We start from the raw sequence: 21,355 nt of genomic DNA on the forward strand, positions 1-21,355 counted from the left end.
GTTTGCGAGTTTGTCGACGTAATGAAAACCAAATTAAAGCCGATGCTGCGGCTTAGAGTCTTCACTCTGGTAACAGTGGTAATTTTTGGCGTTCTGTTCATAAAATAAATGCAAAGGTTTCGTCCAAGCCATAAGTGGCTGTAGTGGCGATGCAAATTGCAGAAATGTGGCGTGAGTATTACAGTAATCTTGTTAATGTTGTCCATACTAAAAGTGACCAGAATTTCGTTATAGACATGATTGATAACTGCGAAGGTGATGTGGATTTTACCCGGTGATGTGGATTTTACCCAATGATGTTAGAAATGCAATAACTAATCTACAAACAGGTAAATCTGCTGGCCAATACTCACTTTTTGCACAGCATTTTGTGTACGCCAGTGACAAAGTGCCAGTTTTGCTTAGCATGTGTTTCACTTCGATACTTGTTCATGCTGTTTGTCCTAATAGACTTTCTGATACCATCTTAGTCCCCATTGTTAAAGATAAGAATAAGAATACAAATGACACAAATAACTACCGGCCTATTGCATTATCGACTGTTGCATTGAAAATTATGGAATTAGTTTTAATGTACAGAATTGAATCCTTTCTTGAAACTTCACATTACCAATTTGAATTTATAAGGCAACGTGACATGCGCATTTTCATTCTGAAAGAACTAATTCACGATTATAGGAAACATGGTGGCAACGTAATTGTAACTCTCATGGATACCTCCAAAGCACTTGATGATCGTAATAATCACTGGACAGTGTTTAAAAAGCTGATTTTTCGTAAAGTGCTTATTTTCATTGTCAGGTTTATCTTTGTTTGGTATAGGTCTCAATGTATTTTTATCCGTTGGGCTGTTGCATTTCAGAGGATTTCAAGGTGAAAAATGGCGTTAAGCAGGGTGGAATATTGTCACCCAAACTATTTAATATTTATATTGATGATTTAAGGTATAGGCTTGAAACTTCACGAACAGGTTGTACTATTGGTGGCATGTTCATCAATCACCTTTTTTATGCTGGCGATATCTGTCTGATAAGTCCCTTCGTTAAAGGGATATAGAAATTAGTCATCATTTGTATATATTATAGTAACACCATGACATTGTGTTCAATACGAAAAAGACCGAATGTTTGTGTGCAACGCCAGATAGATCTAAAGTTAAGTACATTCCCACTGTTTACCTCAATGGTGTCAAAATTGTGTTTCTCGAAAGAAAGAAATATCTTGGGGTTTTGTTAACACATAACTTTAGAGACGATAGCGATATTGAGCGACTAAGGAGAGCATTCTATGTCTCAGCAAATATGCTGCAAAGGAAATTTTCCTTGTGCTCTTTCTCAAGTGAAATGTAGAATTTTTAAAGTGTATTGCTCTCAATTGTACGGTGGCCAACTCTGGTTCAAATATTCTGCTGATGCCATGAGAAAACTGAAAGTTGCCTACAACAATGCCGCCCGTATTTTCTGGGGTCATGAGAGACGAAGTAGTGCCAGCTCTATGTTTGTCACAAATGGGGTGTGCAACGTTGATGCTCTTCTTAGAAAACAAATGTATGGTTTTATAGACCATTTATCACGCAGTGGAAATACGAGTGTTCGCAAAGTTTATGATGACATGTATTTCATTTCTTATCTCCGCAAAATGTGGATAAAATCATTTTTCCATTGAGCGGTTGTGGTTATTTTGCATGATAACCCATCACTAAAATGTCACTTCTTCAGACTGTATTATGATATTTATTCATCTATACCTTTATTTATTGTGGTACTGAGAATTCTATGGTTATATTTAGTCCGAAATAAAGGGAATTAATAATGATAACAATAACAATAATAATAATATAATGATACCTTCTTGGCCCATGAAACAATTACGATTTATTATCTTCCAATTAAAGTATGTTGAAATCCAAAGTCTTAGTATGATACTAAATGTTTAATGTGCAATGTTACAGCTGATACATTACCCATAGTCAGGTCTTAAATGCTTTTATAAATACTGGTAAAGTTTGATATTATAAACAAACGGACTGATTTGACTAACTGAGTACCAGTCATTCCAGTAAAGTATTTTATAAACAGATCAAAAAATGAAGGAAAATACATAAATTGTGCCAGGTAACAGAACTTCGAATATTCCAATTCTGTGCGATATAAAGGAATCGAATTGTACCAGTATCGTCCGAGGTTAGGCCTATCTAAAGTAAATGACAAAGTTTACTTTCTAGATGTTCGGGCAGGCTCAAGGTTATCAATCTAGCTTGAAGCTTAAACCAGGTTTTTATCCCTTCTCCAAAATTGCCTCAATGACAGTATGATCTATTTCTCACCGCTATAACAACGGCCATTGGGTAAACTTTAACATTTAATGAACAACAATCTTACATTTTGCTTTAAAGTTTCTAGGGAGTCAACGATCTGCTAACAGTAATATGCAATGATATTGTTTTTAACATATAACGTTAATGTTTGGATGTATCTTCTTAAAGGAAATGCCCGTAATCCGAATGAAGATTTGACAATACAATCACCAATATGCTAGCAAAATACATTAATACGGTTTATTGTCTATATCTAGAATTCAAATAGAATGAAAACTTCAAACACCAAATTAGTGTGAACTACAAAATGCAATTTGATGTCAGACCATCCTATACCTTGGTTACATTTGTTGTCTGGAGTTTTGTCTTTTTTCTCTCACCAGAGAGCGCTGCAATATATATAAACAGCTGAGTAGCTATGTTGCTTATTCTACCATATGGTTGTCAGGGTGATAGTCTTTACAGTAGTAATAGTCGGTAACTCCACGTTGCTGGTAGGAGCAGTACACGACGGGACTTGAGAAGGTAATGCTCGAGTCTTCCGGTTGACCCCAATACAGCCCCTCGGTTAGACGGTCAGGACAAACCTGGATCAAAAACAGCAGAGAGCATTACACATTCAGAGTGATTGAAAGTCATGAATGTATTTTTTCATTAGTCGCTGAGTCCTGTAAAAGACAAAACCATGCAAATTTGAATCGTAAAGAAGGCGGAAGACATAAGAAAATATTGAAATCTGTACACTTCAAAATTAATCCACAAAAGTAACACAGTAACCAATTATCTACACAAGGGATACAGAATCTCTTCGGCAAACTACGCCTAAAAAGTTCTTCAAGCCATGAAGTCAAGCGAAGTGTTCTAAATTGAAGTATTCGTAATTACGCATGAATTGACAAAGCGATTTACCAGCTGTTTTTGTTTGTGGGAATATATGTCTTGAAATATACATTATCGGTGAATCTTTGCCTTGAAATACACATTATCGGTGAAGCTGGAGGTATACATTATTGTCGGTACGAGAAATGTTACAACGTTCGAGTAAATATTAAGCTATAGCAATTACGAAACCTTTCGTTCTAGATCTGCATTAAAAACAACGAATATGATATATGTCAAATCCTTAACGCTGTTAGAAATTACACACTTGTCTGCAGTACAGATACTGGACTAGTATTCGTATCATTGCCATATCAACCAATGACGATTTATGAAGAAATTGATATATGCGTGAACTTACATCAACCGGATTGCATATCACTTCAAGCATGTCTCCTTTGTAGTAGTTCAGGGTGCAGTTTAAACAATCATCATGTCCTTCTTCAGGCAATAGTTCACCCTGCAATGGAGTGGGAAATAATGGCAATGAAATTACAATTTTATATATTTTATATATGGAATTTTACTGGTTAAAGGAAACTATTTCCTTTACTCTACCCTTCTATACTGTTAAGTAGCAAATAATTTCAGCTACAGACCTAGCCCAGATAGGAACAAAGAATGTAAAGAGCAGAACAAGGGAAATGGAAAAAAAGCGAAAAGGTCTTGCACTACTACGCATCCATACACAGCGATTTTATACTGTATAGATATGAAAATCCTTCTCAGATGTGAGCAGGAAATAAGCATACGGACCAGATATAGAATTTGCCATACATTTCCCAGGCATTGAAAAAACAAGTAGCGGACAAACAAGGTACAAACAGATACAGACGAAAACGATTTCATATGGGTTCGGCAAAATATGCATAAAGATGGAGAAAAAGCATAGCGATGGCAGGTTTAGTTATCTCCGGTGATATTTTGAATAGCGTGTTTACCAAATCGATCGAGTCTACTTGATCCACTAGCACAGACATCAGACGGAAAGTATGAGTGTTTTCTATGAATGGACCAATGTCGTGGTATACATTGAATGTCTTCGCCGGTGTTTCATTTTCAACAAGGTCAGGTATCTCCATTACGTCTTTGAGACAGTCGACACCCTGTGTAACATACACGTTCCATATGGCGTCGTCGTACACCCGTACGCTTGCAAAGGTACACACCGACGAGGAAGAGTGAAACGCTCCATCCTTGGCGCCAATCTCGGCCGCAAGTAATGCGAAAATTATGACGATGATGGATTTCATTTCTGTGTTTGGAAATTAAAAGTACTGAACAAATGTGAAGAATGGAATACATATGTTTGCTTGCTTAGTTCTTACTTGGACATACACTCAGAAGGTTTTTTTCGTGGAGCATAAAGAAAGGACGATTTATATTAGATGAATTGTGTATGGGATGTGCATGAGGTTGTACGCGATCGCACAATGGAAAAATCCTAGGACTACAGATGCTTGCTTTATAACCTATAACTGATACAAATGTCTAAATAACCAGATATCAATAGCTTTTATCTCAATGTAAAGAAGCTTCGTGATATTTACAAAGCAGTACATTCAAATGATCCTTGAAGCAATAATTACTAATGAAGTAAATAGAGAGCACAAGATGAGAGCAGCCTTTAGGTAGGGAGGGTTATGTTACATTATGACACCATCACAAATCTAGGCACAATCTAAGGGACCGTCTCAGATTGTCGCAGAAGTTCAAAAAGCGAAATTTTTTCGTTTAGGGGGGGAGGGGGTTTGACCTCCATTCAATTAGTGAACTTCACTTTCGCACGTTTATTGATCACAAGTTTTCGTGTGTTTATTTTAAAGTAAAGAAAAACTGCACACTCGTGCCTACAAATTTGTAACTGTTTCCATCTCGTTTGTGCCCCAAACACAATTTACCGATAGGAACATTGTATCCTAAACATTTCATTCATCAAATTATACAAAGACAAAAAGTATCATTTTTTTAAAAATGTGCTATTTATAAGCGTCTGCTCTAACCACTAGATGTCTTTATTCTCACTTGTTATGCACCTCGTCATAGTCGTTTCAATATGATTGAACATGCCTGGGCCCCCTTGTCAAAGTTTCTCGCTTATTTACCGCCCCTACCAAGTACAAATTGCGTGTTCACAAAGACAAAGAACAGCACAAGAGATGCAAAAAGGGAAAGTAAAATAAAATGAAACTTTAATGCGATAAAATGCCCTGTTAGTACTCAAATCTGATCGATTACTTTAATTGTAATGTGGCAAGGGAAATACGTCTTTAGTAGCTATAGCAAAATGCAACATTGTACTCTCAGGCAGACATAACATTTCGCACTTTTGAAGTTTCGTTTAGGGGGAGGGGGAGGGGGTTTTGATCTAAACGAAGAAATTTCGTTTCTTGAACTTCTGCGACAATCTGAGACGGTCCCTAAGTCATTGGTCCTCATATGATGCATCTTTCAGTAGTTACAAATTGTTGTAAGAAACATCTTTCACGGCGAGAAACCTCTCACCTAAAACGTAAATGATAGGAATTACAACCGTGGCTACTTTAGTGTTGATCAAGGCTACTTGATACAGACAGAAATTCTACTTGTACAAAGGTAAAACTAGCTCTGTGTGGGCTTGTAAATGAGAGTTTACGATTGACACCCTGCGTCCAAGATTGAGATACAATGTAACATTCCCATGCACTGCTCCATGTATAAGTCTTGTTTATTTCAATTTCCCCGGAAACACTGTCTGTATGGAACACACAATTTTACTTGATACTATAGCAGTGAGCTCATAAAAGTGTGTTGCCTCAATAAACTAAGTATCAAGTAGTGGCTTTCATGAATGGAAGTGGCATCTTATGTCTCCGTTTTTAACACGGGCTACCAATCGTTAGCTCTTATTTAAAAAACCTTAGCAGGGTCTGTTTTGTCTCTATACGAGCAGAATTTCTGTCTGTATGAAGTAGGCTTGATCAACACTAAACTGGCAACGAGTGTATGTTCAGCTTAGGAAAGATCATTTATTGAATATTTATCAATATGTATACCTGGTGGAAGAGCCCAAGAAATAACGAAATGAATTATCATTTGTTGAATATTGTTTTAATAAATAGGTAATCGAATGTGGTGAAAATACCCTACGTCTCGCTGAAAACATGTTGTTGTGCTGTACACATCCCTATAAACTTAAGCAAAAGCTTGCCTTAAAATTGTACAAGCGTAGCAGTAAACGAGCCTGCGTGTTTGACAAAAAAAGCTGTTTTGTATTAATAACGATAAATCCCAGTAAAGATAGGTGTGCATCCGATGTGTTTGTGAAAGCTGTGTCAGATGACCTTGCAACAGGTGTGCCAGAGGTTTGCAGATAGTAAAGTTGCATTTTAGATCGATCAATATAAATATATCCCCGCTAAGTTTGGTGCGCAACAGCTGCTTTTGTTTTGGCAGAGTTTTACTGATTGCCGCAACAGGTCTGCGCGTGTGTGTTCGATATTAGCATGTCAACGACTTCAATTCAATTTGATATTGTATTATATATCCAAATACGTGGCATGCTAGGTGATTGGAATGGTAACTTAATGGAGCGAGAAAGCGTTAACTCTTAAAGCTGAGAAATAGACAAACAAAACAATTTCAAACATGCAAATCAATCCGACGAAGAATACTTTACCTCGGTTTGGCTTTTAGGCTGAAGACTTGAACGCAAACTTGAAAGAAGCAAATTAATATTTTAGTGTATATTACATATTAGTAGGACATGAAAAAATTTAAACATTCTCCCCAATAAAATTCCCAATAAACCCTACCAGCTCTTTCATGAAGTTTATTATGTCTTTGTGCATTATTTTAGAGCTAATATTCCAACCAATACAATAATAAAGTACAGAAAGAAAAGTTGCTTTACACAACAACAAATTAAAAGCATCTTCAATGGCGTCAAGGGTCGCAGTTTCCTGACTATATGCTATCATGCAGCTTAAACGTCCATACACTGCAGACGGTACATAGTAATTTACTTTGAATGAAACGCTAATTGAGACCCTAGTAGAGTAGTACACAAATAATACACCGGCAAATTTCGCTTTTTACTTGAATTGAATCGAATGGAATTGAATTGAATTGAATTGAAAATTTGCAGGCATACCTTCATATTCACCACGGTATATTGAGCAAGTATTTTGACTTTTATGAGCCAAACCTAAACATATCAGTAGCCAGTAATGTTTTGTAACAAGGACTTACCTGTCAATATCAGTATATGCTGGGGATGCTGAATGACCAATGTATACGTTACTGTCGCTTATATATTGGTTTTGTTAATAGATTATGTATATTATTCATATTTAGATTTATCCAATCCTGTTACTTACCGGAGAATCATTCTTCAGTCATTCGAAGTCAGGGACGGGGAGGAGCATGCATATAAAATTAAAGGGTAAACTCTGTGTACCGCATTATTATATGTAAGGAAGCTCTACAACCTGTTTTAGATCACCCTGCAGAATGCCGATTCCTTTCATTTACTATTTTTCTAACTAATGAAATTTGCATTATATAAATGAAAATTTACACATTCAAGCACACAACGGGTTTTTTTTTAATTATACCACTCTAGGTCGTGTGACCTATTGTTCTTGCAGTGCATTTATTCTCATAAACACACACGTTTTCTATGATTGTATTTATGCAGATTATATTATCGGTCACACTTTTTTATTTGTTGATAAGATATCACCACACTTTTATGAATAGACATAATTAACATATCAAAAAAGGGTGGTGATAACTTATCAATATATGAAAGAAAGGGTGGCTGATAACAAAATCTGCATGCAAGTAGAAACCACCTGAAAATTCAGAATTCCAACCATTCATACGCATATACAATGAACACAAAAAGCCACATAATTTTTGAAAGGCATATAATTGACAGACACTGTCTAAAAATGGATATTCATCTTTTTCGAGCAATATACAATGAACACAAAAAGCCATGTAATTTTTGAAAGGCATGTAACTGACAAACACTTTCTAAAAATGGATATGCATCTTTTTTTGGACCATGTTCAATGCGAATCAGAATACAACCTGCAGATTCCTTTAGACACGTAGAAATACACAGTGCAACTTGGCAGAATTGACTGAGAAAACTTTCTCCCACAACTTACATTCTTTAAGTCAAGTGTACGGCGGTGCTTGTTTTTGTCGACCCCGATACCACTGTTTTCATAATTCGGTCAATTGTATGGTGGAAATCCTTAAAAATGTGCGTATTGGTGTTCATAAAATTCAGGTCTCGCCGACAACATTCTACACTCAAATATCGCAGAATGCTACGACACAAAGCTCTCAAACTTTGCGAAGGATATAATATGTCCCATCCGCTCGACGAACTTCAACCACGAAACGACAAAGCCAGAATTGAGTTCCCTCGCTTCGATATCATACGATAATGCAGGTTCAAATGTAAACACTTCACTACTTCCACAGCCTGATTTACTGATACGTTCATTCCTCATCCGCAGGTATCGCAGACTGTAACTAACACCCCAATTAATCGTTCTCCTCGTGTTCTGCGGCACACGTAAACGTTGAATTTTACCGACATTTTCCGCGCCGACTAAAACTGCAAACCGTGATTGCTCTTGTGTTTTGGTCTGGGTGAATGCTTCCCCCTCCGCTATTTCCTCGTTGCTATCTGCTTTATCATATTGTGACACAAAACGTTCAATATCGCTGTCATAGTCGAAAATATCAGTATATTGAGCAGCGTCCATGTCTGCTCTCCAGGAGCCAAACAGAAACTGAGAAATTTAGCGAGGGCAGTGCACGTGGTGAGAACGCCATGAACAATTAATTGATTTCAGCCAATCACATTAATCTCTAAGCGTATGAAACTAAAATAAGCCAATCAGAAAATAATAGCCCATTCAGCACCACCTGAACTTGCAAGGGACGATTAGAAAAAAAGAAGTGAGCCTGTATAACAGAGCCAAATACAGTTTCCTTCCTCACAGATGCTCCTTTTAGTACTCGGTTCTAATTCACCTGTAAATGAACGGTCGTCATTCAAGTGACATTCGAAATGATCGCAAAGGCAACCATCGCAATTCTGGCCAAATTTGTGTGTTTGTCGTGGTATAAGTCGGTTATCACAACTCGTAACGGTGGGTTAACGGTTGTTATCACAACACTTTTGGTCTCATCAGTTTGTAAAAGTCACTCGGCCATAACAACCGTAAACGCACCGTTACTCGTGCGATAACCTGTACTTTTAGAGGCTTGTGTCATCATGATCATCATCGTCGTCGTCGTTGTCGTCATCACCATCATAATCATTATTGTCCATGCCACCATCATCATTATAATCAACATCATCACCATCGACGTAATTGTCATCCTCGCCATAGTCGCCGTCCTCGGTAAAATCTTCACCAGTACCAACAACGCCATCATATCTATAATTGGTGTTATCTCCACGGCAACTATCAAAAGTGGCGAATGACACATTGACTTACGTCAAACTTCATATATATATATATAAAGAAATCAACCACACGCGTCAATTTAAGTGGTTGTTTATTAGCGTATAAGCGGATATTTAACAAGGATGCACATTGTAAACTTAAACTTTAAAGAACGTCAGATAGCCCTCTGCAAAGGGGGAAGGGTTCGAGTTTAAAACTTCACAGGGTGCAATTTTGCAACGGGTACAGCCAATGAGTAATGACGTCAAAATCACCGTACGCATAACACAGACACCTAGCAATAACATCGCTGACTGATTAATAAAGTTAAAATAAAACGAATTTTCACCTTCTTTGAATTACTTTCACAATTTCCGACTGCTTAGTTATTGTGTAAGGTACAGCACAGTTGGGGCCCGGAATTGTAATGAGTTGACCAAATTGTCGGAATGGATCGGAGCTAGAGTAAGTTTGATGAAGACCAATAAACATATTTATAGTTAGGTTAAGTAAGTTCATATCAACACGGCAATAATTCTTTCTCAGTCTGGGTAAAATATCATCCGTCCGGCATTTTATACATCAAATTTGTTGTCATGTATAAATGATTCTGAAAGCATATATTTACCCCTTTAAATACTGTAGTTGCCAAAGAAAAGTCAGCGTAAGCAATCGGTTTGGTGAAACTTTTTATCTTTCCAGTCTTTGCACAAACCCACACTCTTTGTGCCGACACTATAATAAACTATCTTGTGTTTGTTTCGACCACTCTTGCGGTGCGACTATATCAGTCCGCACTGTGGTTGGTTTCATCGATATCACCTAGTTATTGTCACCATTCTACAGTTTATGTATTTTTGGTGTTTGAAATTTTCAGTCGTCTATGTTTTCGAACATTGTTATCGATAGGTTTAATTTCTTTTGACACATTTCTGTCCCATATTTGCACCACCATGTCTCCGAATAAATTTGTGGCCCGGCTGTATTATGGACATCGATTAATCCAAGTTTGTAAAGTCAGGATGCAGTCGGGGTAGACACCCTGATGAATATTAGGTGTTTGGGGTATGCATTGCTATTGTTTTGCTTGTTTTTTATTTTTGTTGATCGACGTAGTGCGAACAATTTCAATCTTTTGATTTTGGATTTTTGTGTTCTGCTTCCATTATTAATGATCATGAAAAGAGTTCTTATTCTTCCTTGTCCCAGTCTCCTCGGTTCTTTCATTTCATCGTCAATCATAATAACAGCGTTATTTTATGGTTATGATCATGCAAAAAAGACATGATTGAAATCACGTTCTGTTACAAAATTTATATTAGGAGCATCAGTTGGTTACTTGGAGCCAGTAGATTAATCAACATCACCGAGTGAGTGAATTTCCTACGGAACTTCTGATTGTAAGTATTGTAACTTCATTGATTGTGATTTTCTTCAAACAGTAATTTTATAGCCAGCACCGTACATTAGCTATGGCTGTAAGCATGGACATTTTGAATTTCACGCCGATAATAACATTTGGACAGCGATAACATAGCGTTGCATTAAACATATGTTTGTGTCATATTGCCTTAAAGACTTAAACTTTCGCTCGAAATTTCCTCAAGCAAATTTAACAATTCTCTTTCAAACTCAGGAATAAAAACTGAAGGTCAGCGTGCAAATTTTGCCACTAGAGAGACAAATTACTCGATATTTATCAATATTTGAAATTCAAAATGCCGCCATCCCTCTGCTACTTCCATAAGGGGAAATAAATTCAATTTCACCAAATTAAGCAGGGGAAAACTTTATTGACTCCGTTTGCTTCAAAATGAGGCCCCCTTCGACTGCTTGAACATTCTTATATTGCTTTTATCACATGTCCCGTCGATAAAACTGCACAGAACGCTAACGATAGATTTTTTCTCGGTAAAATGTGTACGGGTCGGTATTACGATTGGTGGTTCCTACACTCAGCGTGTTCTGTGAGTGAGAACAGTGAACGTCGTATTGGGTTAAATTGTTACAAAATCTGTCAAAGGAGAACGTTTGCAAAGGATGCGGTTGGCGTCATGATCAGACACGTTTTTCTAATCACCTAAGCAAGTTGTAAATCCAAGCTATTTTGGAAATCAATGTAAAAGGTTTCTCTATTTTTCAATCGAAAGAGTTATAGTTCATTTGATGATTTTTCTGTTTATTTATTTATTTATTTATTTATTTATTTATTTATTTATTATTATATTATTATTATTTTGTTTGTTGTTTGTTTTATTTATTTATTTATTTATTATTTAATCATCGTCAATTTAGTCAATTGTTTGTTTATTTGTTAGTGTAGTTTTCATTCATTCTTTCGCGCCTTTGTCTATTCAGTTATTTTTCCTTAAGTATTCCATTATACATCTACCCAGCAGTCAACAGTACCATTGCTTGATATATTAGCATGTGAGATACTTATGTGCGGATTATCAAGTGTCTTTCTACAAGTCGAAATTTCGCAAATCAATTTTAGCTCCAGATAGTTCTCATGACATGAAATGCATTGTTAAAGTAATTCTTACAAGCAATGCAGGAAATACGTTAGAAGTTTTAAATACTAATTTTGTGATCGGTCTCAAAGGATGGAAAATCTATGTTACATTCATCTTTCAATGAACTTTCGCATCAAGATTTTCTTCTAAGCACCATTCTTTGCTCAAAATAAAGAAGATTGATCACCAAACAATATAGGTATTCTTGCCCGATGTCTGAAATAAAAAAATACAAGACAGCCGTTTATCTTGGCAAGCTTACTATCAACACAAGTGAGTCAAAGGGGCAGTCCACAATCCATGGTTGTTGGATTAATTCTTGTTGACGTTGTCCATTTAAAATTTTATTCTGTTTGTCAATTTGCTCATTGAACGTCTTGAACGTCTTGAAGTAAAGGATACTATAGCTCTTAAAATCATCGAACCTAATATTAATAGTAACAGCTGATCGTGTCTAGAAGTAACCAGGGAGCAGTGTGGACAGTTCATTAAACATATTTGTGCTAAACACTGATCATACTTCGAAACCGAATGGAATATTGAAGAATTTAGTAAGTGCCAACTTCTTATCAACACGTTGCATTTTTCTGTAGCTTTATTCTTGTGCGCTATTAAAGTGGCACTCCCACTTGGTAACATTTTTAAAAAATATTTTTTTAGTGCCAACGGTCGATATTTGACGTGGCGACTGCGCGCGGATCGCGAGATATCGATAAAAACATGTCTTCAAAAAAGTAAAAGTTTGAATTCCGGTGGCCCACCTAAATTCAGCTTCCGAACATCGAACGTTCGGCACTGGGGCCATTGTCAACTAAGCTATGGAGTACGAGTCTACAATGACGCTGCTGTACGCCACAGTACCACTTGCGTCGGTGATCGGTCATGCCCCGTGGGAGAAAGCTGAGTCTTACTGACTTGTTGAAAAAACGAAAAACAATTTTTGCTGATTCCACCAGAATTCGCGTAGGTGACTAGCCCATTAAGTGCGGTTGATACATAGCGGCCACCGCGTGGTATGCATAGACGAATACCACGCGCGCGGCGAACCACACGTACTGTGTGGCAGACGACAAAATGTAGTCATCGGAGGCGGCTAATATTTTACAAGTAAAAACTGATGTTTATGTGGTATTGGTTAAAAATATAATGCAAATGATTTAGAATAATAAAAACGACAAAAGCTAAGAAGAAGTTTTCAAAAACTGACCTGTGGTAAAGGCATAATGCTGTATAAAAATCTTCGCACTGGGAGGTAAAATTGCGTCGTTCGAACTTATCATGGACACCCTAGAACATCGTCAATCAGCACAACAACAAACCTTTGTGGGATTTCGCGTCATAATCAGAAACGATCGTAAAACTTCGGAATGTGAAAAATACGCTCTGGAAATGACATGTTTTTATCGATATCTCGCGATCCGCGCGCAGTCGCCACGTCAAATATCGACTGTTGGCATTAAAAATATATTTTAAAAATGTTACCGAGTGAGAGTGCCACTTCAATAAAGTCCAGATATTTCTTTTCACTACCATTACAGCACGGCTGCATTTTGAAGGAACGAAAACCATTTGTGGATAAAATATCATGTGATAGAACTTGAATGCACAACCATATCCAGATAATTTGCACTACTGCGAGAAAATCTCTATGTACACAACCAATTCTAAGATATAAATACAACATTAACATTGTAGACACAATTGCCTATCTCCTGCCAAAGGTTTGTTACTGCACTGTAAATACAGAAGTTATGACTATTTCTAGGCATGCCTTCCGTCTTCAAAATGAAAAAAGACGTATCCGAGTCTTTGAATATTGACGATTGAGCTCCTTAGGGGTTATTACTCGACATTTGATCAATGCCCCGTCGTATTTAAGTGTTGTGTAAGAATAAGTCAAACGAGTCAAAATGTGGACACGTTGCTAGAGTATTACGTGTTTTGAAGACATTAAACATTTCCCTTACCTCATATAAGGTAATTTGCATATAAAATGAATTTGTATAATTAGGCTTTATATCAATACTGAGTTCACAGATTTTCACCTGACCTATGCAGTTCCTTAATCATATGTAGGGCTAATTATTTTGTAAGTAGTGGTGAGCACGAATTCTAATTATGAGCTCATTTGGATCTTTAATAAATTTTTGTAATTAGGCTATGTATAAATACTGAGACCATTGATTCTGATTTGCTTTCTGTCACGTATTGATCATACATAGGTCTACTTCAGTTGTAAATTTTATGAACAAGAGATCCTTATTAATAGCTAATTTGCATACTTATTATGAAATTCTGCAATAAGCCTCACATCATTGCTCTGTTCACCGAATTCGACCAGACCTCAGCGATTCCTTGATCATACGTAGGTCTGCTTATTTAGTAATTTAGATGTTTAGCTATTTTTCATGGTAACCTAGATCTATGATATAATTAAACATTTAAACGAAACTAGGGCACACATATCGTCGTTACCCTATTTTTCTCCACAAACAGCTTTTTTATGATATCACCTTTTAACAACATTTAGCAATTCTTAGTCATTCATTTTCTGCTGCCCAAACTAAAAAGATTTGATGTCCGCTTTCATGTTTCTTTTATCTTGGTCAATAATGCCAAAGAGCAACAAAAGGAGGCAACGAAAGACATTATTTAAAAATGGTAGTCGAATATATACACAAATCATCCTTAGTTTTCTCTTTCCCTAAATATAAATTCGGTGAATCGCCATTGTTTCTGCCAGATATAAAATTTCGCAAAGAATCCACAAGCCTTTAGCGCGGTCAAATTAGGGTGTGGCACTATAACTGTTTGGACCCTTTCAAATACTCTGTTTCTGCTATAATGTCACTGTGTTTGATTTTCAGCGGTAACTTAGCTTTGTTGAATTCAAAAATGAAACACGTGCTTCATGAGACGTAATATGGCATCTTACACAGCCAAAAAAGCATAAAAAGAAAGATTCGGTGAAGTTCAAACATAATCCGAGTCGATGGCCATTTCATTCCATCGTAAACACATTCCAATACTTCTGTGTGATAATGACTGTGCACTTCTTACAAACTATCACTTGGATGAAATGTTCTTCATACATTTTGTTCGTATGTTTTTAATATTCCATCTTATTTTCTACAACAACAGTATATGCGTTGTAACATTGTACCTATCTGTTTGGACCTCAGTCTCATGCCTATCGCGTTGGATTCTTGGTAAGGAGATGTGTAATATCCTCTCCAGCGTGAGGAAGTGCTTCAAACCAATATAAAAATGCAAAGAAAAATAAAACCATGGGAGAAAAAAAGATTAAACAGCAGTCATAGGCGCTTTCAGTCATGGTGTTGATTCGGTAGTTTGAAGAAAATACGTGTTACTAAAGTTCCCTTTTCTGAAAAATGTCAATGTGAAATAAATATTAAAAACCATTCCTTGAAATAATTTTTCAGTATAGTCATCAAACTGAATTTTTCACACCATAATTCAGTATCTCCAATAACTCTCAATACTTATATGAAGCGGCATAGCATAGATATGGCAAAATGTGAAATTTAGCCCCCTTTGAATGAGGAAGTGCTTCAAAAAATCAACATTTAAGCTGAAAGCAGCATTGGCGGAGCCAAAATAGTCACTATAGTTGCTAGAATGAGCCAGGGAAGACAGTTTAACAACTATGCAAACCATGATGGTATCGAACTCTTTTACGTTATCTAAATTGCTTTGTTATACTGGCTATTACGCTTGGGTTCTGGTAAAAGCTGAAACTAAACCAATTATCCTTGGCAGGAGTACATTAATCCTAAAGTAACCATCATTGAAACATTGCAATTTGCACGCAATAGTTTAAATAACTGTTTGGCCAAAAGTTCAAAACACCACGATTTATTTCGTATATATTCAAGCAACAGATGTTTGGTGTAAAGTGCCCCAATTTTATAATGTCCTATTCATATGTTATATACACCGAAACACTCGTTTACTTCCTGTCAGTTTGCGTTTACGTTTTCCGCCTAAACACAAAAGCGATACAAACTTTTCTTCTTTTTATGCATCAACGTATTCTTCGTTTGTGTTTGAAATTGTTTTGTTTATGTGTTTGTTTGTTTTTTCTCAGTTTTACGAGTGAACACTTCTTTTTTTCATTAAATTATTATTCCAGTCGCCTAGCATGCAACGTATTTTGATAAATTACAATGATAAATTCAAGCGTCGAACTGACGTCGTTGACATACAAATATCCAACACACATGCAGATCTGTTGCGGCTATCAGTAAAGCTCTGCCCAAGACAGCTGTTGTGCACCAAACTTAGCCGGGATATATTTGCATGTTAAACATTAAAGGCAACGTGCAAACGAACGCAGATGTACCTGATCCCGTTTTTAAACCCCGTTTGCGTTTGAAGTAAATTGAAGCTCATAAAAACAAGATATTAAATTAAATATCTAATCTAGAAAATATATCCAGTCGTAAAATTTACTTTTCAATTAGGTATTTGATTACATCATTATATAGCCATTCGTTAATTTATGTTTCTATCAATATGAAGCCATTTGAATGAGACATCATTCAGCTGAATTAGCAATTACAGACGAAGCAATCAGAATTCTCAGATGGCAGGAGTGATGTTTGTGTTTGAAATTGTTTTGTTTATGTTGTATGTGTGTTGGATATTTGCATGTCAACGACGTCAATTTACTTCATATCTTTGTCAATACGAAGGAAGTCAATACGATTGTAGTACTGCTGTGAAGATAGCTGATTGTAGATTGACATTAAACTTCTAAGGTGTGTTCGTGATTAATCGCAGGCCAGCTCTAAGCGTCGAGGATCTAATGGTGCGATCTGTCAAACGTCACGAAAAAAAGAGACATGACTTTAAGAAGCATGGAGATAATCCTGAGAAAGCAAGTGTATAAAGTCAATAAATTGGCATAGTTTTAACTCATGCATACCTTTGTTCCATTCTTTTGATTGAGAGGTTTTCATCACCGACGCTTCCGAAAACGGAACCTTTCAACTCCAAGACTCGAACTTTTTGAGAATAATAAACTCAATATCGGCGCATTTAGCTACTCTTGATTTGTGACAGCTTACTCAGAACTGTATATACCAAGAGATATCGTAATTTTTAGATATTAAAACCCTGACTAAGATATTATCGAGAACGAACACACGTAAAAAGGGACAGATATACGAACTGCCATACATTCCCAGAAATCGAAAAAACAAGTGGTGGACAAACAAGGTACAAATATAAAGAGACACCCAAACGATTCTATAACGGTTCAGCAAAACATTCACAAAGATGTATAAAAAGCAAAGAGATGGCCGGTTGAGTTATTAAGCTTATGATATTTTGAATAGCCTGTTTACCAAATCCATCGTGTCTGCTTGATCAACACCACAGACATCAGAAGTATGAGTGTTTTCTATGAAAGGACCAAAGTCGTCCTATACACTGAGTGACCTCGTCGGTGTTTCATTTTCAACAAGTTTAGGTATCTCCATAATGTCTTTGAGACAGTCGAAACCCTGTGTAGCAAACACGTTCCATATGGAGTCGTCGTACCCCCTTACGCTTGCAAATGTATAGGGCTATGGGGAAGGGGGAAACGCTCCGTCTTCGGCGCCAATCTCGGCCGCAAGAAATGTGCAAAGTATGGCGACGTTGGATTTTATTGGTGTGCTTTGAAATTAAAGTGCTGTACAAATATAAGGAAACGAATGCATATGTTTGAATGGACTTACATGCAGGAGTTTTTTCTCGGTTATCAAAGGAATATAAAGAATTAGTTATATTAGTTGAAATGTGTATGATTAGGCGAACCTCCCGACTAAAGATGCTTGCTTAATAACCCTTTAACGTATGCAAATGACTAGATTCACCATATATAAGTAAAGGAAAGCATATTTTTGCTAAGGTATTTTTTGAATGGACATACATGGAGGAGTTTATTCGTGGTCATCCAAGGAACATTAAGAAATAACGATATATATTAGGTGAAATTTGTATAATCGGCAAAAACGTTGATATGTTCATGTTCATTGGCTTGTAGGCGATCGCTCCATGAAAAAACCAAGGACTACAGATGCTTTCTAAATAACCATACAACGGATTCAATGACTAACACGCTAGTCTTCAATAACTTTTTCCCTAATGTAAAGTACCTTGGTTGTATTTACAAAGCATATTGAACGATCATTGAGACATTAATTACTAATGGAGCACACAAGATGATGGCAAACTCTTGATGGGAAGGGCTGTGTTATACTATGACATCATCACAAATTTAGGCACACTCGAAATAATTGGTGCTCATGTGATGCCTCCTCAGATACAACTATAGTTCCACATTGTTGTTGTGAGAAAAATCTTTCGTGCCGAGAAACCTCTTGCTTGAAACGTAAACAAATGAAAGGAATTATTTTTAGGTTAGGAAAGACCATTCATGCAATATTGATTCATGGTGAAGAAGCGTTTTAGTGAATACCTAACCGGTGGAAGAAAACAAGAAATAGCGAAATGAATCGTTATTTTTTTAAACATTTTTAATTGAATACCTAGCCAATCGAATATGATTAAAATATTATAGATCTCACTGAAAGCATGTTATTGTACAGCATACCTCTCGATAAAGCTTGCCTTAAGGTTGTACATGCGCAGCAGGTTAGTGAACCTGCCCTATTTGGCAAAAAAACTGCGTAACTATTAATAACTGTGTAACTATTAATAAAGATAAGCCCAGTAAAGTTTTATGTGACGCGTGGCAACAGCTGTATTTGTGAAAGCTTTGTCAAATGACTGAAGCAGGTGTACCGGAGGTTTTAACATAGTCAAGTGTACTGAATTTCCATTCGTGTCCATTGAATATTCCTAAAGTTTTTGACAAAATATGGGCCCTGTATGTACAAGGGCTCAGTAATTGACGTAGTTTAAAGTATACACGGATCTCGCCAAATCTGCAACTTGCTTTTTCCTTGCAGTGGTTCTGAATTAAATTTATTTCCTCACAATTTGCCGTTGATTGTATTTATATAACATATGACACGAATAACTCTTTAGAAAAATCACTGCAACTTTTACAATTAACTATTAAATTCTTTCATGTACATGGGACAAATCGGAACATAAGAGGTCGAATATATGTTGCCCGTTGTCTGTATTGGAACTCGTTGTACTACTTTGCAAATACGTGAAGTTATTGAACGCCAGAACCCCGTAGGCTACATCGTCAGGCACACAATTATATGTCCACAAACAAGGCGTTCAGATAAACCAAGCGATGTGAAGAGTCGTGGTTTACGACTTCAATCCTACATAAAAAGATATGATTTGCTAGCGTATGCTTCATTTCAACAAGAGGAAGTCTGCGTCGCTTTTGATTGTCCTAGCCGCAGAGAAGTAAGGCGGCAACTAGAAGGTACCAATCTAAGAACAAATCATCGTCAGTTCTGCAATTACTGCAAAATTCGAGGCACGATTCATTTATGCAAATGAGATTTTGGGTAGCGAAGGGTAGCGGAGACCTCGACGAAAAAAAGATTGTGCCCCGAATCGTGCATTGTATAGGTCTATATGCTTAGTAATACAAGGCTTTTGGCCCCTTGTTCCTCTGTACATTTTTGTCCCTGTGAAAGTCTTGATATGTTACTTCATAATGGTTTAAAGAGCAGTTGAGTTAAAGAAGAAACAGTTTCCTATAACCAACACAATTCTATATCACATAGGAGATTCTATCGCCATTATTTCCCACTCAATCGTAGGGCGAATTCTTGTATGAAGAAGGAAATGATGAGTGTTTAGATTGCACCTTGAACTACTACAAAGGTAACATGCATGTTTGAAGTGATATGAGACCCGGTTAATGTACGTTCACACATATAGCATTTTATACATGTGTCTACTTAAGTTTATATGGAATAATACGAAAACTCTTCCAGTATTTGTACTCTTGCAAATATTTAGGGGTTTTTACACGACGATTGATAGATACGGCGTCGTATTTGAGTGATGTGTCCGTATTTTGAAGAGTTGCGCAGCAACATGTCCTTTATTATACATGCATACTTCGGTCATGACTGTTTCCCTAGGGACGTTCCAAAATTAGCGACGAAATCGACTGCAATCGACCTTGCTTGCTTCTGGCTGTACTAATATAACGTTTGTTGCTAAGGAGTGATGGCAACCGTATCACTTGTTGATATTATTATGCAGTTTGGCCATTCCACTTCAAGGGAAGGTTGATGGTAAACATTCAGAGTGAGCAGATTTAAAACATACGTTGGAGGGTATTCAATGAGTGTTTTTTGCGTTTTAAAAAATAGCTCATCCCTTCGCGAGAGTTATTAGGCCCGCCAAAAATCGGGTCAAAGTACTCGCACCAGCTTTCGATTTCACGCTCGATCGAGTAAACCGCTCACCGCACAGAGCAAGTAGCTCTACGACATTTCGCTATGGATGCTAGGAGGACATAGTAGCCGTACCAGTCAGTTTATCTCCACGAACTATACATGTCCTTTGATGTCTAATATACCAAATTTACCATCTTAGAAGGAATTTGCGAGCGGATCGGGAAAACTCGACGTAAGTACAGCGTCGTTACTCATTCACTTTGTTGCAATTCGACTAAAACATTGTAAAGGTATTAACATAGTCTACCCATATATTTTCGTTACTGCTATGCCTAAATAGATCTAAACCTGTATTAACAACGTAAACGAAAGTTTGATTTTCTTAGGAGTATCTTACAACACTTGGTTAAACCTGCACGGAATCCTGAATCTCACCTATGTGTATCTCCTGTCGTGAGTCTCTTCAGTCTAGTCGGATTTTTGTGGCTCATTTATGGCTATACTCCGATACAATTCACTTCCCAAATGTTTTAAACTTGTCAACACTAAAATTGTTGTATAGCGGTTCTGTCATAATGCACTGTCGACCACGACCGACTGTACTCTCAAGCAGCGTAAACGACATAAAAACATCGTATGGGACCGACTGTGAACGAGAAAGTGTTGGACGCAATGAGTTAGTTTGTTTGTTTTTGGCAAAACTGTATTGTACTTAAGTGCAATGTTCAAGAACTGAATGCAAACAATAAAATTTGACAATACATATAAATGATGTTTCGGAGTGTCAACCTCCTGTTGGCTCAGCTGTTCTATGTATGTGAACATACTAACAAATGTCAC

General features: G+C 36.8%; 1 protein-coding gene across 3 annotated transcripts in view; it reads right to left on the reverse strand.

The window, feature by feature from the left end:
- Positions 1–1,848: 1,848 nt before the first annotated feature.
- LOC139147419 (uncharacterized) overlaps positions 1,849–21,355 on the reverse strand; it is a 49,060-nt gene continuing 29,553 nt past the window's right edge. Inside the window, exons 1-5 of one of the 3 annotated variants that reach the window (XM_070718516.1) lie at positions 7,427–7,499; positions 6,855–6,891; positions 4,138–4,451; positions 3,558–3,656; positions 1,849–2,904 (exon numbers count right to left, since the gene is read on the reverse strand). In XM_070718516.1, the coding sequence (XP_070574617.1) occupies positions 2,743–2,904; positions 3,558–3,656; positions 4,138–4,449 (573 nt within the window). In that variant the 5' untranslated portion in view covers positions 4,450–4,451; positions 6,855–6,891; positions 7,427–7,499 and the 3' untranslated portion in view covers positions 1,849–2,742. Of the gene's footprint in view, positions 2,905–3,557; positions 3,657–4,137; positions 4,474–6,854; positions 6,892–7,426; positions 7,538–21,355 lie in introns of those variants that run through there. The other 2 variants (XM_070718517.1, XM_070718515.1) reach the window with 2 other exon arrangements.

Source organism: Ptychodera flava, chromosome 13, assembly GCF_041260155.1.
Source record: "Ptychodera flava strain L36383 chromosome 13, AS_Pfla_20210202, whole genome shotgun sequence".
NCBI lineage: Eukaryota > Metazoa > Hemichordata > Enteropneusta > Ptychoderidae > Ptychodera > Ptychodera flava.